At 33.3% G+C, this 20,509-nt stretch overlaps 3 protein-coding genes across 8 annotated transcripts; all 3 read right to left on the bottom strand.

The window, feature by feature from the left end:
• Positions 1,219–11,372, bottom strand: LOC109354929 (trafficking protein particle complex subunit 1-like). 6 transcript variants are annotated; one of them, XM_019597753.1, is made up of 6 exons: positions 11,265–11,371; positions 8,838–8,941; positions 6,181–6,455; positions 4,921–5,035; positions 3,118–3,236; positions 1,219–1,478 (listed from the first exon to the last, which is right to left on the bottom strand). In XM_019597753.1, the coding sequence occupies exons 3-6, from the start codon at positions 6,402–6,404 to the stop codon at positions 1,427–1,429; spliced, it is 510 nt and encodes a 169-aa protein (XP_019453298.1). In that variant the 5' UTR covers positions 6,405–6,455; positions 8,838–8,941; positions 11,265–11,371; the 3' UTR covers positions 1,219–1,426. The 6 variants fall into 6 exon arrangements, with proteins under 6 accessions (XP_019453298.1, XP_019453299.1, XP_019453300.1 ...); XM_019597754.1 differs by having other exon boundaries at positions 6,181–6,406; XM_019597755.1 differs by having other exon boundaries at positions 8,843–8,941.
• Positions 13,098–15,478, bottom strand: LOC109353542 (pentatricopeptide repeat-containing protein At5g66500, mitochondrial). Its single transcript, XM_019595860.1, has one exon. It carries the CDS (start codon positions 15,310–15,312, stop codon positions 13,708–13,710), a length of 1,605 nt encoding a protein of 534 aa, XP_019451405.1. The 5' UTR covers positions 15,313–15,478; the 3' UTR covers positions 13,098–13,707.
• LOC109355264 (probable NADH dehydrogenase [ubiquinone] 1 alpha subcomplex subunit 5, mitochondrial) lies at positions 16,208–20,436 on the bottom strand. The gene is made up of 3 exons (XM_019598322.1): positions 20,399–20,436; positions 18,674–18,991; positions 16,208–16,539 (listed from the first exon to the last, which is right to left on the bottom strand). The coding sequence occupies exons 2-3, from the start codon at positions 18,984–18,986 to the stop codon at positions 16,355–16,357; spliced, it is 498 nt and encodes a 165-aa protein (XP_019453867.1). The 5' UTR covers positions 18,987–18,991; positions 20,399–20,436; the 3' UTR covers positions 16,208–16,354.

Genomic DNA, 20,509 nt, shown 5'->3' with positions numbered 1-20,509 from the left:
TTTAAAACCTTAAATGTGGCATAGAATATTGTAAAAAAATATTTTTTAAAAGGTCAAAAATCATTTTTTAAGTGTTTATTAAAAACAGTTTTTCAAGAAATGATTTTTATAAGTGTTTTTTAAAGTTATTTTAAAAAAATGCTTTATTAAAATAATGGTTTTAAAAGAATGATTTTCTTCAAATATGTTTTTAGGTCAAATTAAAAAATTCAAATGAATTGAATATTTATCCACTCAATCGATTAAAAAGTATTCATGGATGGATTGAAATGCATCATTAAATTTGGATATGGAAAAATTGAATAACTTAAAATATGATTTAAATGATTTTATATCTAAATCTAGTAGTGTATATCAAAGATAAAATGTATGTATATTGTTCCCGCATGTTAGGTTAATGTTGTGAGGATTTGAACTCATAACCTTAAGACAAATAATCTTCTAGTTCTGACAAGACTCATCCTCTTAGTTATTTTTGGAATTTAGATGAATTTTAAAAGATAAAAAAGTGAATGATAAAGTGTCTCCTCGTATCATGAGATAATTTATCTCATTAAATCACCTCATTGTTTGACACATGTCTTATATTTTTCCTTTTTTATGATGTGTCTTATATTTTTCCTTTTTTATGATATGTGTCTTATATTTTTCATCTTATAATAATATAGAAAAAAATAAGACTCATTGAATCATAAAATACATTCTATTCTCTACCCGAAATTATTTTCTGATATAAACATATGACACACTCAACTTGCATTTTCTTTTTGCAACACATAGTGAAAGAGTAATAATCAGAACATGGTGAGAGTTTAGCTGGATTGGAATGTAACCTTAAGATGGAATAAAGTAATAGAGATTCTAAAAGTCATTTTTTTTTTAAAAAGTTAACATTATTTTAGGAAAAGTTATAGAACGTTGAACTGTCATGTTTAATAGTAATATTAACGCAATGTTATTGGTCAATTAGTAAAGAATTTGGTTTTGTTTTTAAAGATGGTATCGATTCAAATTTTCTAAATCAACGTTGAAAATACTTTATCAGTTTAAATAAATCATTTCCTAGTAATAGCAATGCAATGTTTATTGGTCAAGTTTTAAATGAGCATTGAAAATATTTTATCAGTTTAAATGAGTTTTCTTAACTTACAAGAATTAATTGAATCCAATGTGATTTCTAGATAAAAGGATCTTCGCACTTTTAGATTATGTGCACTAAGAATTCCCTTGGCGAACAATCAAACACTTAGACTAGTATTTTCAAGAGGTGGAGTATGTCACATAACAGAATTAGACCCATGCTCTAAATTTTGGACAATGAATTCTGATCAAGCATTAACATAATCAGGCCATCTATCGCTGTAACTTAAAAAATCATTTTAGGAAGCTACATGAACCAAGTGAGGAATCATCATCAATTCAGCTTCTATGCGATCCCTCTGACATACTGGTCCAACGTTGTATTGAATAGCTCAGACCTACACAAACAAGTCCATCAATGTTGTCTGAATCCATTATATGCATAAGAGATCTATTTGCGAGTTAGTTTTTCAAGGGGAAGTGAGAAAATGAAGACTTGAGAATGGTTCTCCCAAATGTATTTCATGGTTCCCAAGTCTTTCCTTCCCTCGTTTACCCTCCAAAAAAATAAATTCACAAAGACACCCTAACAAGATGGCAACAGTTAATAAGCAACAAATCAACTTGATTCAGGAGTATAATGAGCCACCAAGATGGCAAAAAAGATGCAAGCAAATAAAGCAAAGTAATAAACAAACAAAACAAAAAAAGGCCCTTGCAAAATTTGGTCACTGTTCAACAATGCACAAATAAAAAAAACAAATGAATAATCATTGGGGCCCAATGGTTTTCCAGCGAAGTTTGATCATCGAAACTGAAATACGGTTAGAGATAGTACCACAATGGGGCTTGATTTTTTAAATTAAAGATATATGCTGACAAGATAGAACAGACTTTCATTGCACATATTCCTAAAAATCAACCAGCAGAAAATTACAAGGACCACAGACCTTTAACTCATGAAATCAACAAAACAACTAAGCCTTAGTCCCACTAAGTGTAGTCGGCTATAAAGATTGAATGACACCATATCATAAATCATATCTATTGATAAAGCATTGTCTCTAAATTTTTCCTAACTGTTTCGTGTAAGCCTACAAAATCTAACAAAAGTTTAAGTGAATAAGCTACAAGCCTAAAACCTATCGTGGATGAACTAGTTGTTCACTAGCCCATGGGCTGAACCGGTTTAGGTCCAGCTCAGTCAATGAGCTAGCCGCTTTCCATTGAGGATAGCAGTAGAGCATAAAATGGTGTGGCCACATGTAGTAGCCTATAGATAAATGACAGTAGCTACTAACAAGTAATGTGGTGGGCGGGGTTTTATTCTGATTTACTGTATTGAAACAAAAGTAATAATAACAACAAAATTTTCTCTGGTTTAACTAGATAGCAACAGGGAAGATTGTACGTCAAATTTATGGACTCAATACATCAGAAAATTAATACTACTTTTTTATTACTTGGTGAAGTGGCCTTAGTCATGTATCGGTAAGGGGCAAGGTTTTGTGGCCTACTTAACATATGGGCTTTTTACCCATGGCAGCTAGCTAACCTTGACAGTTGTGCACTGCTTAAGTACTAGGAAGGATTAACCGATGTGGTATGGTTATGACAGGATGACCTGAACATAAACTTTTGTTTTCGATGTATTGAGATTAACTTACGTTATCTCCGTGCCATCTTTCACCCACCTCAACTTATTCACCTTCCATGTTCAGCCAAAAGCAAATGATACACATTGGAATTGGGGGATTGAGGATTCACGTGATATTCCTAGAGGCCCAGCCTCAAGAATTGCCAAAGTTAGGATTTAAGCCAATGGCAGTGTACCACAACCACTATCACATGCTCACCACCATCACTCTAGTGCAACTCTTTGGGGTTAGGACAGCGCTCATGAATGATGCCAATCAATGATTGGAATGCTCGTGGATTACGGAAATCATAATATGAGACCACATACACAGGACAAGTATGTCATTACTTTCTTGGTAAATGGGTATTATATTTATTAGTAAGTATAAATTCCTTTACCTAATAGGAGATCCAGGTGTATAGAGTGGATTCTTGACAACATATTCAACATACAAGTTGTATATATACTTCAAGGATTCCCGTAGATCACCAGTTCTAGGATGAGTAACCAAGATAATCTGCATGAAGCATGGAAATTATGGCAGTCACAAAACAATAGAATCAAGAACTAATTATGCTTATGGTCATATTTCTTCATTATGGCCTATCAAAAAAAGAAAAAAAGATCATGGCATTACTATGCGAAGGCAGTACATCTATACAAAAAATTTTAAGACAGACTATCCTAACAAAATTCAATGCAATCCATAAAACTCAATTATCCACTACCATTTATGCTAACAGACCTATGCAAGCCAAAGAGATCATAGCATCATAAAAGCTTGAATATAATTATTCCAAATTATATCTTCCACTAAATACATACTGAACAATTGAGAGAATAACAGCACCATGTCATTAGCTTACATTCCTTGAGTTTTCCACAGTGATACGAGAGACTGGAAGTATATGCTCACCATCTTTCTAGTGAAATATGAACTTTACAACTTCACTTCCTAAGGTAAAACATTTTGCTCAAGTATGGCACAAAATATGAAATCAAAATGATTAAACTAGGATAAGAACATGAAAGTTAGGAACTATGAGCATAGCTTCCATACAAACCATGGTCGGAAAGTTCAAAGATAGATGTAGATCTTCCTCCATATCTGAATGGATATGCAAGCTTGTTCAAGGAGGATAAAGCCATTACTTTTATACTTAGTGTATTTTTCTGAAGGAACTATAACTTGGAATTCTTGTTTGCGATTTGGGAATCCAGGATTTAGTTGTTTTGGTCTTTCAGATATTTTATTACTAATCAGATTACAACATTATTTCCTATTTTGACTTAAAATTTCTCAAGTATGGACTACAGAGTTGCTGTTACTTATCCATGTAAAATTAGGTATATTGTAGTTTCCTATACAAGATCTTGTTATTCATTGTAGGCTTCTGATCTTTTGACAAGAGTATCAAAAACAATTTAGAGCATTATGTTTCCCTTGGTTTGACCCTTCTTGTTCCATATCAATTGCAGCTTAACGGTTTGTTTTTCCCCAACTGGCTCAAGGGTAGACTGCTTAAATCGTATAACCACTATGGACACATAAATGTTGGAAAATGCAATGGAAACTGGGTTAAATTCTTTGAAGAAGAATCATAAACACCCCAACCAGAAGCATCCAAAATCACTGTCACTTACACAGCATGATAAGCACTCCTCTTGCTACAAAACATAAGCATCTTTTCGTCCTAATTTCAAAGCCTCAAACCAAGCCAATAAGGAGCAAACATGGTTATTGTTCTTCAGAAAACATGCAGCTTCACAAGCCACACTGAAGTGGGCAAAGGCAAAAACCAATCATTCTCAGTTTCTCCCATTTGTTCACGTACACAGGAACTTGTTAGCCACTCAAGAAAATTAGATCTGGTTAAAACTCATCAATCCATAGACGAAAACATGGTGGTTTAACTTATATTTATTCCACCTTATATTTTCTTACTTTCCCTGTTCTGTCACTTCAGTTTTTCACTCTCAAATTAGGTCAATAAACACAACATTTTTATGATTAAAAATATGATTAATATTAATATACCTAACAGATAAATACAAAGAGCCAAATAGCTAATCAACAATTAATAATATGCCAAAGCCAATGTACAAAACAATTCAACACTCAATTTCAGAATCTGAAGTGATTGCACAGTTAAGAATCTCTAATAATATATAAGGGAAAGAAGAATACCATTGTAGCTTACCTTTATCCCAGAAGGACTTTCCATGAAACTAAGCTTGTATGTGTTAGTGCGAAAACTGTGAAATGAACAACCTTGGCCAGGTAACTGAGGCACGCCAAGGTTTCCTTTCTCAGCACTACATAATAAATTGGTGTACAATGAATTAAACCGAGTGGATATACAATGTAAAGACCAGAAACAATAATATAAATTTAATTCCTTAATAATTACACAAAATATCCATAAAAAAGACATGAACTGTTGATCATTGCTGTGCCACTAAAAAGGCTAAGAAAATCAAGTATTAATTTTGCAAAGCATAAAATATTTATGTGATTTGAGATGATAAGGGGCATGGGAAAACTAGGAGAATCAGGATAAAAAATGACAAATGTGTCATTGTTAGAACAGGTATCAAATCAGAATGTAGAAACAGAAAATAGAAGAAGAATAGATGTAAGATCAATGTGATCTTGATCCGTAAATTGTGTTATTGCTGAAAATGTGTATACAATGATGAAGAACTCCTTCCACAAGAGAGTAACTTCCCTAACTGATTTCCTAAATCAGTTCCCAATTACAACTTCTCCAAAAACTGCTCTTACAAGCTTTCCCTCCTCTATTTATACAACTAATACACTAATCTAACTAACTAGTAAGGGTATTCTAGGAATTCCCTCTTTATTTAATTCAAACAACTCCTAACAACAAACCTCTTTTCTACTACCCTATGCCTACCCTATCAGTCAGAATAAACAAATACCCTATTAAATTCTTGGAGATCAAGCTAACTGTAAGTGTTACTCGTGGCTTGAATATTGTGAAGCAAAACTATACACCACAGAGTTACCCACACCACATGTTAGCATGGCTTTAAGATAAAAAGTATTCATGTGTCTATTTTGGCATTCACAGCCAGAACCAGGCATTACTTTTTTAACAGCAGGTTTCTCACCTTGCTCAACTTAATCGCATCTCATTTTGTAAACTTACATGTATTTTCCATGCATTGCTTAGAAAAATCATAAATTCTTCAAAAGTTGTCCTTAAGAACACAAAAGTAACTTGGAAGGCATGGCAAATTTTGAAAAATAGTCATAAATTTCTATTAGGATTCCTTGCATTCAAGAGTAAGAGCATAAGTAGTCTTCATATTACTTTCAATGTGATAGGTTAATTTATGTATTTAGAAACAAATCATAGAAGCAAAATTAAAAAGTAAACATCCACAAGGGAATAAAATATTAAAAAAGATTCACACATTCAAAATCTGAGATATACCTAGTGGGGTCCATCTTGGCAGTTAACGACTTAAGTGAGAAAAGTAGACCAAACATTAACTTATAGTCTTGCTGGGCATTCAACGTCCTGAGCGGGCGATTCCACTCCCTATAGAGCAAACATATGCCATTCCTATTGAACACATACATCATATGGCCATTGTTTCCAGAAGCTGCTGGCGCAGGTGGTGATGGACTGATCTCAGACCCCCCAAAGAATTGCATTATTGATTAAGTGGGATGTAGAATAGATCAATACCGACAGTAAACCAAACCCTGACATGTATGCTACTTATATTAAGCAAAGTACTTCACAGTAAGCCAGTAAACACATCTGGTGCCCAGAATTGGATCATACCACAAAATTAAGGGGTATGCATGGCATGAATGAAAATAAGAAAAATTTATTGAAGATAGGATAAAATGTTGTTTTGGTCCCTCAAGTTTCTTATTTGTGTGATTTTAGTCTATCTATTTTATATGTGTGATTTTCATCCTCTAAAATACATGAATGTGCAAAAATAATCCTTCCGCTAACTTCCCTTCCAAAATCCTAATGGTATTTCCTATGTGGTAGATGTTGTCTAACATGACATTACAATCATTATTCTTTTCTATATGGCACCAAGAATTATAAAGTGGAGTTTTGGTCAATCATCTTTTTCCTTTGCGCAATATTCGACCTCCTATTCTTTATGTGCATTTTCATAATCTAACTTATACGATTGTGCAAGAATGGTCCTCATTTCAATATACTTGACATAAATAATCGCAATCAAATAACTTACACAATACAACCTCAACTTTTAGAATTGAATGTAAATACGATAGATGTTGTCCATCGTGACATTACACATGTTTTCTCATGTAACACCTAAAATTATAAAGTACAGTTTTGGTCCTTAATTGTCGTCATGTTATTATATAATAAAATTAGACATTCAAAAAAATATCTTTAATTAATAAAATAAAAATTATAAATAATCAATTAATGAAAATTAAATAATTATTTGAAGACAAGCCATTTTTATTTGTTTGGATAAAAAATGTTATCAAATCAACCTAGCCACTTATGTAAATTAGATTATTATTAGACAAGTTAGAATTTAGAAAAGAAAAAGAATTACAGTTTAGTGCTGAACACAATTTTATTCTCCAATTTCTTTTGTTGTTCGTTTTCTTCTATATGAGCATGCATCGGTTCTTCCGTCAGCGCGCAAAGGACAATAGATACTTCACATTTAATTCTAGAAGATGAGATTGTGATTTCATAAGTTATAATACTTGTAATAGGTATATCGAGAGAATGACCATTCTTGCACAATCATATAAGTTAGAGGATGAAAAGTGCACATGGGGCAAATTTTGTACAAATGAGTAAGAAGAGGGATCAAAACTGCACCTTATAATCTTGGGTATCACATAAGAATGATACATGTAATGCTGTATTGGATAACATCTGCCACATAGGAAACATCGTTAGAGTTTTGAATGGAAAGTTAACGAAAATACTATTTTTGCACATTTATGTAAGTCGAAAGAAGAAAATCGCACATAAAAAAAGTTGGGGGGCTAAAATCGCATAGAAACTTTAAGAACCAAAATTGGTTAGCCTTGAAGATAAATCATTCTAAACATCAATATGCTTGGTAAGAGTGACAATTTTTAACTTCTCTGACCTTTTTAAATTTTCACAACTACCAAGCACATAGATCCGAAATTAGCACATGTCTTTATAACCTAATACAATGTTTCAGTTTTTGCAACTAAAATACAAACTTGGTCCCTAGAATTATTCTTTGCAATGTTTTCCATGAATTTAACTATTTTACAAATTAGTCGGGAACTTATAAAACTCAAATAGTCAATCTTTTATTAGGCCATCAATATGGACCACCCCACTTAACCCCACTGCACATGGGCAAGTGCTAAAAAATAACAAAAGCCAAAAAAACTCAAGGGTCGTGTGGGTTGGGGCCAGTCCATTAAAAATACAATTTATAACCCATATAAAATAGGGTGGCCCTGGCCCATTGCATACCAAAAAAAAAATTTAATCTACCTATTAAATGCTGGCCTACTATTCTTTTTAGGGGAGAAACTACCGCATGAAAAGTATTGGCATAACCCCACACAAGCAGCATGTTCTACATCAATTTTTAAAAAACAAGTTAAAAATGCCGTTAGACTCCATGCATTGGAAATGCTTGGTGCTACATAATGAGCTACAACCACAAGCTGAGTTAGCCCTATTATCTGAATTTGTATTAAAGTAAATATTGCATTTAAATACTGCCTCCCTTGCTTATCTCAAATTTAAACTAGCATGCATATATAGAAATAGAAACATTACAGGGTGCTATTTAAGTGTCACATAAACTCTAAGAAACATAATCAAATTAGTCATTAAAAAAAATACTGGAATGAAATTATTAACTTAATGAAACAGAGAGCAATGAGAAAATCTGACAAGGGAACTATATTCAAGCATGTTTCTAAAGTCAAGCACTAGTGCTTCCAACAGCTTTGAAAGATTTTGGGTAAACAAGATTCCACAAATTGAAACTCGACTAAAAAACAAGTGGCCGGAACAATCAAGTAGTTGCAATTTTCAATAACTGCTAAGAAAATATCTCGGAGTGCTTTATCAGAACTTACTGAACCTACGAAAGAGCCAATATTTGCTCCTTTAGTAGGAAATGCTGGCTGCAGCTCACAGGCAGCTTTGGCTGGTGGCTACCTGGATATCCTCTTGACTTCCCCTATACAAGATAAATACCAAACAAAAACCAATGAATACAAAACATAAGACTACGATCAAGTTGATATTACTTTTGCTCTGTAAAGGAGATTACATCACCGAACACAAGTCAAATTATGCACAAAATAATACAAACAAATTATAGGCCAGTTACTTCATTTAAATCAACATAGATATAATATTTGTCATTAATGAATCATGAATGATACAGCAAGAAAGTGATATAATGAGTTAATGATGAACTTACTAATGCATAAACAAAAAATAAAATAGCCTAATTCAAATTCAAATACATATGGACCATGAAGAAACACCAATTAAGTGCAAGCATATAAAATTGATCATAGAAAAACCACTTTCTTCTCATGGAAATATTGGCAGAAAGATGAAGTTCAGAGCCATTTGAGCTCAGCTTGTGGATAAGGTGATGGGTAACTCCAAATATATAACAATTAAATTTTTTATCTTAGTTTTTCTAGATGAGCAGAAACAACACAAAATCCAGAAAAGTGAATACTGGTAGTGGTACCTAAAGAAACTTGGAAGGGTTAAGGAGAATCCATTATTCTGTTTTAGAAATAGGTGCTATGCCGTGAGTATGAGCAAGTGACTGAAGGGGAGACATTGAACTACTTGCTGATCAAAATTTGGAAAAAGAAAATTAAAACATAAATGAAGGAAGATCCTCTATACAAACATCTATATTTGGATAAAACTTCAGTTTTATAAAAAAAATTGAAGAAATATAAATTCGTTGTATTTCTTCTAACCAATGTTCCTACGTGTATCATTTTTTCGCAGAACATTCTCGTAATTTTTTTGTTAATAAAGCATTAGTGGACTGAATGTTACTTCATCGAATTGAATTTCATAATTCATATAATGGTATCCAGGATTTCATTTTAAACAACAAGGTTGAGTTCCATTTATTTGTATACAAAGCAGCATTTTTTCCTCGGGCTTGGAAACACCATTTGCAATATGACCGGCGGTAGTCTCATAATTAAAATTTACATGAATAGCTAAGTTATGAACCAAGAACCTATAGCAAAGATCACGTTGCTATGAAATGGAGGGGAGAAGAAGATTGGATCATACTTGATGTTCCTCCTACTGCATCATTAACACTGCTCCAGATTGAAACTAATTGCTGTAAATTGTGTCTTTGGGATGAACTGACAGAACTTCTCTGATAGGATGAGATTTTTCACTACATATATTTCTAAGAACTCCAATACTAGGCTAGCTACTGACACTGGGGATTCTGTCTCAATGACTCGTATATAGTGTGATTTTTTATCACAATATCTGAGATATCTTAATATCAATTACTTACAAATTAAGATTCTTTAATTTCGGTTATATAATATAGCATAAGTTTTTGTAAGGGGATGACAATGATAGGTTGAAACTTAAAAGTACTCTTGATAAGGTAGAATAACAAATATGTTCCTGCTTCTAACTTATATGAACAATCATGTATCTTTGTCTGGTATAGAATTTTTGGATGACCAAGTCCAGACAGACTAATGATGAAATGTACGAAAAAGGATTAGACATCTTGTTGGACCAGACTGCGACCGGGGAGCCTCCAACCACGAGGGAGTTCCATTGTTACATGGGTATGGGAAGAGTGAAGAGTCACAAGCGAGACATCACGTCTTGAACCAAAACCTTAAAGCATTAGTTTCATGAGCCTTTCCTTCTTATAAACTCTTTCATTCCTCCCCATATATCCAATGTGGGACTTCACACTTGAATAAACCCAACACATCTAGGGACTCAATTTTCTATCAAACTAATCCAAATTATGGCCTCGGAATCTAAATCAGAACCACCGCAGGGCCCCAATATACCCCCCAAAAAAGTTCCAAATTAGTTAACCAAAATTGCATAATATTGCGGGAAAGTGCGACCAATGCAGCCTCAGTTACGGTCGCAATGCAGTTTTGGAGAATACCAAAACCTTAACATTGTGGCTTCCATTGTAATCGCGAACCCAGATCATGAAGAGGAAAAAGAAAATAAATATGTGTAGAGGGTTATAGCAATCCCAAACACTTGTACTCACTGATCTTGGTGGATGGAAATTATGCTTTGACAACATAGTCTAGTTTTGTAACTGATTAATTAAACAAAACAGAACAAAATAAATTGAAAATAAAACAAATATTTCAGACTCAAATAAGATTACATAGCTCCAGTGTCAAACCTCAATATCAAATTCATCAAATGTCAAATCTGGAAGTGGATTTTCAAAATAGGATGATAAGATTGAATGAAAATTGGAAGTAGTTAATAGTAAGCGAGATAAGAGAAGTTACCGGCGAGGAGAGACGGCGGCGGAGGAAATGGAAGAGTGGAGGTGTGTGTGATATAATGAGTGGGGTTGGGGAAGGGTAAATGTAATGAACTACTGCTGCTGGCTAGTGGCTACGGTAAGAAACACTTCCTCCTTCACCAATAATTACCAATTTATCGTGGACTTAATATTACTCGTTAGGTTTTAATATAATTGAATGTTTTTCAATAATTTAAACTACTGGATTTTCACAATTGGGTCAATAAAATGTGAAGTAGTTTATTTTAGGTTATCTATAATTTTATTCTATAGGAAAAAATACAGTGTAATTACTACTAAAATGTAATTTTCTTTTTCCTATTCTTTTATTAACACTTCTTAATTTCTAGAAAAACAATCATATAATCATATGTATTCACTAACAATATATTAATTAATCACTCACATTAATTTGACAATTAAAATAAAGACATAGAAGTATAATATATAGTGCACTTAATAAAAATTATAATACAAAATACATTCAATACAAAAAAATATTCTGATTCACAAAAATAAAATATATAATTTGACGAAAAAGTAAAAATGTAAGCACCATGAAGTGTATGTAATCACAATATCTTACATTATTAGAACTATTTCATAACTATTTATCATCTCTAAGTAGACATTCTTATTTTCTATTATTAAACATTCAATTATATATATTTTATTTAGAGAATTAAATATTCTTATTTTGAATATATTTTATATAATATTTTTTCTCTTTATTATAAATTTTATTTTTACTCTTACAGATAGTATAGATACATTTATTATTCGTTCTATATCTATACTAGTAATATAGGTAAAATAAGTAATAACTACCATCATCACATAATTTTTATATTCCAAATTTATCATTTTGTATTATTAATAACTATTATAAACTTTTAAACATTGTTTTCATTTTTTATATTAATATATCATTATTCTTCCACATATTTTCTTATTTATATCTTCTCTTTCTCAACACAAGTAGAACACACAATAATATAAAAAATATCTAACAAATATGTAAAAATTATTAGAAATAATGATAAATTTGAATAAATTTTATATATATCATATCGACTAGTACATGTTATATTCTTAAATTTTCACTGTATATTGAGTTTATATATTGCATTGCTTATATTTAAATTATTTTTTCTTAAATAATATAATATGAATATGATATATTTCATATAAAAAAATAAGAATATGGGTGACCGACCAGGTATTAATATAACAATACTATTTCTCAATATTATAAAAATCGGTAGATATACCCAAATCATTTTTTATTGTTTTTCTAAAAAGTTTCATTTCACCTCATATAATCTAACTTATAATGGATTATTTATTTCTATCAAAAAAGTTTAAAAGATTATTCATGATTTCTTTTTTCAAGGACTAAATTACCCTCGGATCAAATATTATATCGTTACATAATGTCTTTATTTTTTCAAGAATTAAATTTATTCGGGAAAAATTAAGGAATAAATTAAGTCTTTATTCAAAAATATACTCACTCATACTCATTTACTTTCCTATTTTCATGTTCACTTAAAAAAAAACTTAAGAGAATAGATGTATTTACATAAAAGTTATTACATTTTTTAAATATGCAATTGTCTTTTTATATTCATTAACATCTTGAGTATGAATATCGCAGAATATGTATCACACCTAAAGTTTTTACATTTTCACTCTATTATATATTCTTGTTATTTGTTTAATCAGGTATATTTGTGATTAAAGCTTATTATTATATTGTTAGTTTAAAAGTATAGTCAGTAAAGTGAATCCTTCATTCCAAAATATTCATCAGCTACAGCTTGGTAAAGAAGAAAGAAAGGTTGAGCTAATGGGAAACAAAGAATGAAGTAAATGAAGGGCAAGATGTAATGTTTTAGAGGAATGGGAAAAGAAATATATTACTGGTTGACTTATTCTCAATAATAACCAATGATCTAAAAAAAATGAGGAGTATTGTACATTGCCCATTGACAATGCCAAGGTTGAGTTAGCTATTGACTATTTTGAGCTTGACAAGCAAACCATGTCCAAAGCAGAAAGCACCCCAGTAGCAGTAAGGGAACAGGAGAAAACATATTTACTGGTGACTCATTGTCAACACTAACTGGTGGCCCAATGCACGAGGTTCTCACTTAGTGGGATCTGGGAAGGGTAGATATACACAACCTTATCTATGCATGCGGAGATGTTCTTTCCAAAATTTGAACTCATAATCTTCTGGTTACTAAGCAATAACCTTACCACTGCGCCAAGGTCGTCCATCTAAAAGAATGTGGAGCAGAGGCATTCTGCCATTAGATGCAGACAATCCAAGGTTGAGTAAATATTGTCAAGCAAACCATGTCCAAAGCCGAAGGCACCGTTATAGCCATATGTACCTTACTTTCCATGTTCTCCAGCAAACATCAAGCAGACAGAAACCTGGCATGTTGATTGAAGCCTGAAACATTAATCCAACTATTCCCAGCTTCCTTAACCAATCCTTTTGTCCTCATGACGCTTCTGAGTTCATCCACACAATCCCACCTTCCAATGGCCGCATAAAAGTTAGATACGAGCACAACATTGCTAGCTTTATTCGGTTCCAACTGCAACAGATGCTTTGCAGCGACTTCGCCTCTTTCAGCATCCTGACTAAGACTGCAAGCATTCAACAATGCTATCCATACTCCGGCAGTAGGTCTGGTACCCTGCTCAACCATATTGTTATATTCCGACCATACTTCTTCTATATTACCACCTCGGCCTAAGATGTCTATGAAGCATGCGTAGTGCTCTGGATCTGGTTCAAGACCATATTTCTTCTCCCTCAACAAATTGAAACATTTTTTGCCCTCCTCCACCAGTCCAGAGTGACCACAAGCTGATAAAACAGACAAAAATGTCACCGAATTCGGCAACACCTTGCTCCCATCCTCCCTCATCTTCTGAAACAGCTCAACAGCTTCATGTCCATGTCCATTTCTTCCATACGCATCAATCATACTAGTCCATGAAATCACATCCTTCTGAAAAATCCGATCGAACAACAACCGAGCATGAGAAATTTTACCACATTTGGCATACATGTCCAAAATGGCATTGCACAGTTGAGTCTCACAGGTGAAACCCTGACGTACTGCAACACAATGTATCTGTTTCCCTAAACACAAATCTGAATTCTCAGAGCAACCTACCAAAGCACTGGTGAGCGCGACGGCATTGGGCTTCACCAGACCCATAACTTTGAAAGCCTCATCATATCTCTTATTCCTAATGCACCCTGAAACCATCGAATTATGCATCATATCATCTTTCGCACCCTTCAAACAATAGAAAACTTTCAGAGCATCATTTACACACCCAACACGCGAGTAAAAATCAATTAAAGCAGTACTCAGAACCACCAAGTCACGCCCCATAGCAACCACCAAACCATGAACCTGCCTCCCTAGCTCCAAGGCCTTCAAAGAAGCACAAGATTTCACAACAGAACACAGCGTGAACTCGCTTAACTCAACATTTTCCCTCCTCATTGCTCTGAGAACACCGAGCGCCTCACGTGGAAGATCATACCTTAAAAAACACGAAATCAAAGCGTTCCAAGCTACAATATCTTTATGACCCATCTCTTCAAACACCCTTTTGGATTCAACCAAATACCCATACTTCGAATACATGTCTAACAGTGCAGTTTTCGCCACGGTTCCTGAATCTGCACCCATTTTGATCATATGGGCATGGACTTGTTTACCACGATTAGCGAATGGTAGGAGGGAACATGCACGAAGAACAGGGGTGAAGGTGAAGGCGTCAAGGTTGGAACGCACTTGATGCACGTGATGGAATAGGGCCCATGCAGACAGAGAGTGGCCACGACGAACATAGGAAGTGATGAGTGAGTTGACAGAGGATATGTCTCTATGGAGCATTTCGTCGAACATAATGTGGGTACTGAAGGTATTGGAGGGAAAGTGACATGATGAAGTTAAAGTAACTGAACATTTTAAATGAGGATGGAGTTTGGGCATTTGGGTGATGTAAATGTTCAGCTTTGGTCTTTATCTGTGGGTATTTTGACGTAGAAATTGATCAAAGAATGAGAAATATAGTTCCAAATTTGACTTAGACACTTAGCAACAATGAATTACCGTTGACACATATCACATTACCAAAAGCTTGAATTTGTGGCGGGGAGGAGAATCAAAATTTATATTCTAAAAACGAAGAATGGCAACTAAAGAGATGAACCCAAAACTGAAAAACCTATGAATAAGTCCGTTATTAATCAATGTAGAAAACAGAATTGTTGAGTTTCTTCCTGTTAATGACTTGATTAATAACAAATATAATGTATAAAATAAATTGTTTTTATAATTCTATTTACTTGATTAATGACAAATACAATGTATAAAATAAATGACAAATTAGTACAATATAACAGTATATAAATTTAGTACAAATTTATTTGCTACATAAATGAGTTAAGATAAATTTATTGATTTTATGTAATTGGGGAATATGATGAATCGAACTATGACACATGTTTATTTTATTTATTTAATAAGCTTAATTATTAGCTAAAATTTAACTTGTTTGATTCATAAACAAAATTTATCAATATCGTGTTTGGGAAAAATATTGGATTGATCCAGTTGATTCTCAGCCCCCTGTAAGAATCTTCTGATTTTTGTCGGAAGTCTCTAAAAATTTGTTTCTTCTGGTTTCATTCTTTGTCGTAAGACATACTAAAATAAATAAATAAATAATGTACAGAATGACCCTGTTAACTAAAATGCAATAAAGTAATCATTGGGGATTATTTTTGTTGATTTTTGTAGAGAAGATAAGAGATAGAAGGATAAGTGAGTCAGTGTTTAAGGCCAGGAGAAGCTCTTGTTATTTAGAGGATGTAATGTCATAATATAAACTGAAACAAAAAACTCTTTTTATTTCATGTTGATCAAGTTATTAAGTAGCAAATGTTTTCTCCCACAGAGTCTGAAACTATCTATAACACAATTTAATGCAAAGAAATGGAAAATTGCATTCAAATTGAGGAACCAAAACTCATCATGCCTTTGATTCACCAGAGCTGACAGCAGGAGTATCTTTTCCTGATTGAATTGCCTCTAGCGTTTTGTGAAACTCTGTCGGGAGAGGAGGAGGACGGTGGAGAGGAACATGCTTTGGAACTGGTGCATCGTTCTCTATCACCTCGCATTCATAATCGTCCGGGACACCCCATGGCTTCCACTCTGCAATCCCACATATACATAGGATATAAGTAAAATCCATCATTTTTCAAAGCCAATATAATGTGAATGCAAAAAGTTACCAAGGGGTGCATTTAACAATTGGCTTTTATAAACACTTTTATGAAGGCAATACATAAAGTGTTCAAAACAAAATAGCCTAAAGATAATAAGATGTTGCTTCCCTGTTTGGTTTCGAAAGTAAAATAAGAAACTTAAGACTGCAACTTAAATTTTCTTGGTATATGAGTGGTTTAAGATTTGTGCATGCTAACAAAATATCGATTAACAATAGAATATAGAAAATCAAAATTGCAAATGAACATGAAATAACAAAAAAAGTCTTGAGCAGTATGCGGCATCCATAGTAATGTGAAACCAAAGGCTACCAAATTCATGAAGTTAAAGGTACCAAAACATTTGGTTAAAAATTTCAAAATACCTGAACTATCATAAAATTCTCATTCAAGAATAACCATGTAGACAAACATGCACAATAGCTAAAACCATAACATTAAGTGGTTGCCCCAGCCCAACACTACCATTTACAAACAGAACAACCTAGCCTAACTCATGCTCCATTCTGTATCCTAGATTCATTAAGCCTTTTTTTTGGAGTACTACCAAGGACATCCCCTCACATTTTTAGGTAAGGAACTAATCCCTTCCGAGGTGCATGGTTGTCCTTTCCAGCAAGTGTCGCTCTTGGAAATTGAACCTTTGACCTGTTGGTCTTTCAAGGGATCAAGTGGGGGGTCTTACACAGCTAGAGCAACGACTTGTTGGTTCATTAAGCCCTATGAGGGTATGACCAAAGCTGTTATTACAGACTAAAAATTCAGTTGACAACTTAGATCCCATACATTTTGGGATCTTCAAAAAATTAGGAATTTCTTCTGAAGTGTAACATCTTAACTGGGATATACTTCAAGCTGTCATACTCAACATTGATGACGGAGATGCATTTTATACTAAATACCATCACATTTACCACTGTGAACATGCAAAATAGGCAATCAGATATCTTCTATGCAATGCATGATTACTCACAACAACGGATTGTAATTATGATATCAACAATACTTCAAAGTTGAAGAACCTAAATAAATAAGAAAAAGACATACAGGATCTAGTATTCCGAGAATTCAATATATCAGAATGGGACAAGTACGTTAGGACATGAAACATAGATGATACTTTGTTCCTTTCGTATTTTATTTTCCTAGACATAAGAAGCAATCTCATTTTTTTGGGAAAATTAAAGAATTAGCTGTTACATTCCTATTTTGTTTTCCTAACATTAGTTTCGAAGAGTACAAGCTGCATGCAACTAGCCAACTAGCTTCTATCTTTTTAGTTGATTTAAGCATGAACTGCTAGTAGGTTTTGAACCCTCTAGCTAGTATTTTTCTTTTCATGGTTCGAAATTTTGAAAGGAGAATGATGTTTACTTCTACTAAAAAACAAGCCTTGTCACTTATATCCTACAATGCAATGTAATCACCCAACTCTTCAATTAAAAAAAGAAAAAAATATGTCATAATTTCCGAAAGAGTAGGGATTCATTTACTCCAAAACTTACTCTTCATCCTACCATCAATTTTGTAGACATCTATTTTATTATAAATTCATTAGTCCCTAAAACATTCATAAAAACAAAAATCACACACACACGACATCAAAATTCACACAGCCCATCATTTTAATCACCCTCAATTTCCATTTCTCACCATTGATCCAAACAAATCTCTGATAATTCCTATAAACCCCACAAAGAGAAACTAAAAAACACAACATCAAATTTCCCTACAACCCATAATTTCATTAACCCCCAACATCCATCTTCAACCATCCAAGAAATCATAAAATTATTTTTTTATTCATAACAATTCCCTAAAAGACTGTTTGAGAGTTGAGTTTTGGAGAAGAATGAAGGAAAATAAAAGGTATAAGTCATTTCCCTTCCTTCCCCTCAAAACTCAACTCGCAACCCTAAAACACCATAAAACTAAACAACCAAAACAAAATGCAACATAAAAACCCCACACCCCATCTCCATCATATTCGACCACCCCAATTCCTTCAATCTTCTCACCATAAAAACAATAAAAACAAAGCAATGTAAAAAAACCAATACCATTCATAAGTGAAATAAGCTTAAGCTCATCCTGTGCTTCTTCAATAAGCTCCTCAACCTGTCCACACCCAAGTTTCTTCTCAATATCTTCCCAATCTTCTTCCTCTTGACACACCTTCAATCTATGATTCGTGAAACTCTCCACTGCTTTACGATACCCTTCATCCTCAGGAACAGCCTTTATCTCATTCAACGTCTTGCTGTAGAGTCCGATAAGTACTTCCCTCGCGTTTGGAACCACATCTAGACCCACGATACCGGTTGTTTGCTTCACCTTCGCCATTAATGGCCGCGCCACCGCACGTAGGAACATCTTTGATCCTTGATCGCTCACGAGGTACGAGGTTGTTGTTGGTGTTGTTGGTATTGAGAATGGTGAATGCTTATGTCTGAGGAATTGGATCGGGCCATGGTTTATGGGCTTTAACTAACTAATTCAGTGTGTTCAGTCCAAATAACTAAGTCCATATTTAGATTTTTGTTACAATATTTATGGGTCACATTAATTTTAGTTTAGAGTGTAATATCTATGATCTGATAGTATAAAAATTTATACATAGGTAACATATTATCTATCATTTATTGATATTGATTTTATTTAAGAGTCATAATTATAAATGAATGATAAATGAAAAACTCTTATAATAATCCATATATATTTTTTCCCTTTAGTTTATGTATTTATTTTTTACTCCGGTTGATTTTTACTTTTTCTCAATTTTGGATGGTACATGGTGATGTGGCATAATGGATGCCACGTTAGTATGGACACGTCAAATGATATGAGTTTTTTAGAGACTAAAATAAAAACAAAAACAAAACTACACGCAAAGAAGTATCAGTCTAAAGAGATTAGACTTGAGTGTGACCTTAATTTGCTACCAAATCTGCTACTTGGTTTCCTTTATAAAGGCCATCACTAATTCAAACACACTAACTTCTACACATATGGAGAAAGAAAAGAGAAATTGTGGGGGCAAAGATCCATCTATAAGATTAAGTTACTTCTGTCGGAATGAAAAGTAACATGTATCATAAGGTTTAACTCATCTTTAAATTATCATGAGAGCTACGGTTAATCCTTGACATAAAGTTAACCAAAAAGCAACAAGATATCTTCTCTCTTAAAACATGGTGAAACTGAACAACCCAATCTTTTGCAAGTAAAGGGCACTTGTTGTTAACAATCAGGGAAGAGGATGAATATGAATATGTGTGGCTAAATTTGAATCATACTAATTACGTTAATACTTATTTCTGAATAATGTGTATCAACTGATAAATTATATATTTATGTATTTTGTAATTATAAATAATAGTATGTTTACTGTTATTCTATGTAACGCCCCGAAAAATACTTCTCAAAAACATTGCGAAAAAATGGGTAAATTTTTTTTTTGAATAAAGAGATTGTATAAAATTGTTTCATTTTAAAACATTCCTTTTCCGAGACATCACTTTAAGTAACTCAAATGCGGAAAATCAACTTATCGTTATCGAATGATAACTTAACCTGATTCACAATTTCCTGAATAACACAATTCATATAAACGGTTAAGTCATAATTAGTTCATACATATTGGGTCAACAAAGGCAGAAACTACATCGCCACTAAACATATACAAAATCCACATAACACAGCCCCCATCAAAACAAAAAGGGGACATCGACTGACCCACAAGCCGACTCAGAAGATTCCAGGAATGCTGGACCCCTCACTCGGATCCTCTTCCTCTTCTGAGTCAGACACGAGGTCGATCACCTCCACCGAACTCTCCACATTTACGAGCTCAATGACCTCGTCCTCCTCCTCTTCTTCCTCCACTTCGTTATGCC

Source organism: Lupinus angustifolius, chromosome LG08 (genome assembly GCF_001865875.1).
Source record: "Lupinus angustifolius cultivar Tanjil chromosome LG08, LupAngTanjil_v1.0, whole genome shotgun sequence".
Classification (NCBI taxonomy): Eukaryota; Viridiplantae; Streptophyta; class Magnoliopsida; order Fabales; family Fabaceae; genus Lupinus; species Lupinus angustifolius.
The sequence above is the reverse complement of the archived record's forward strand: the minus strand, read 5'-3'. Positions and strand labels throughout refer to the sequence as shown.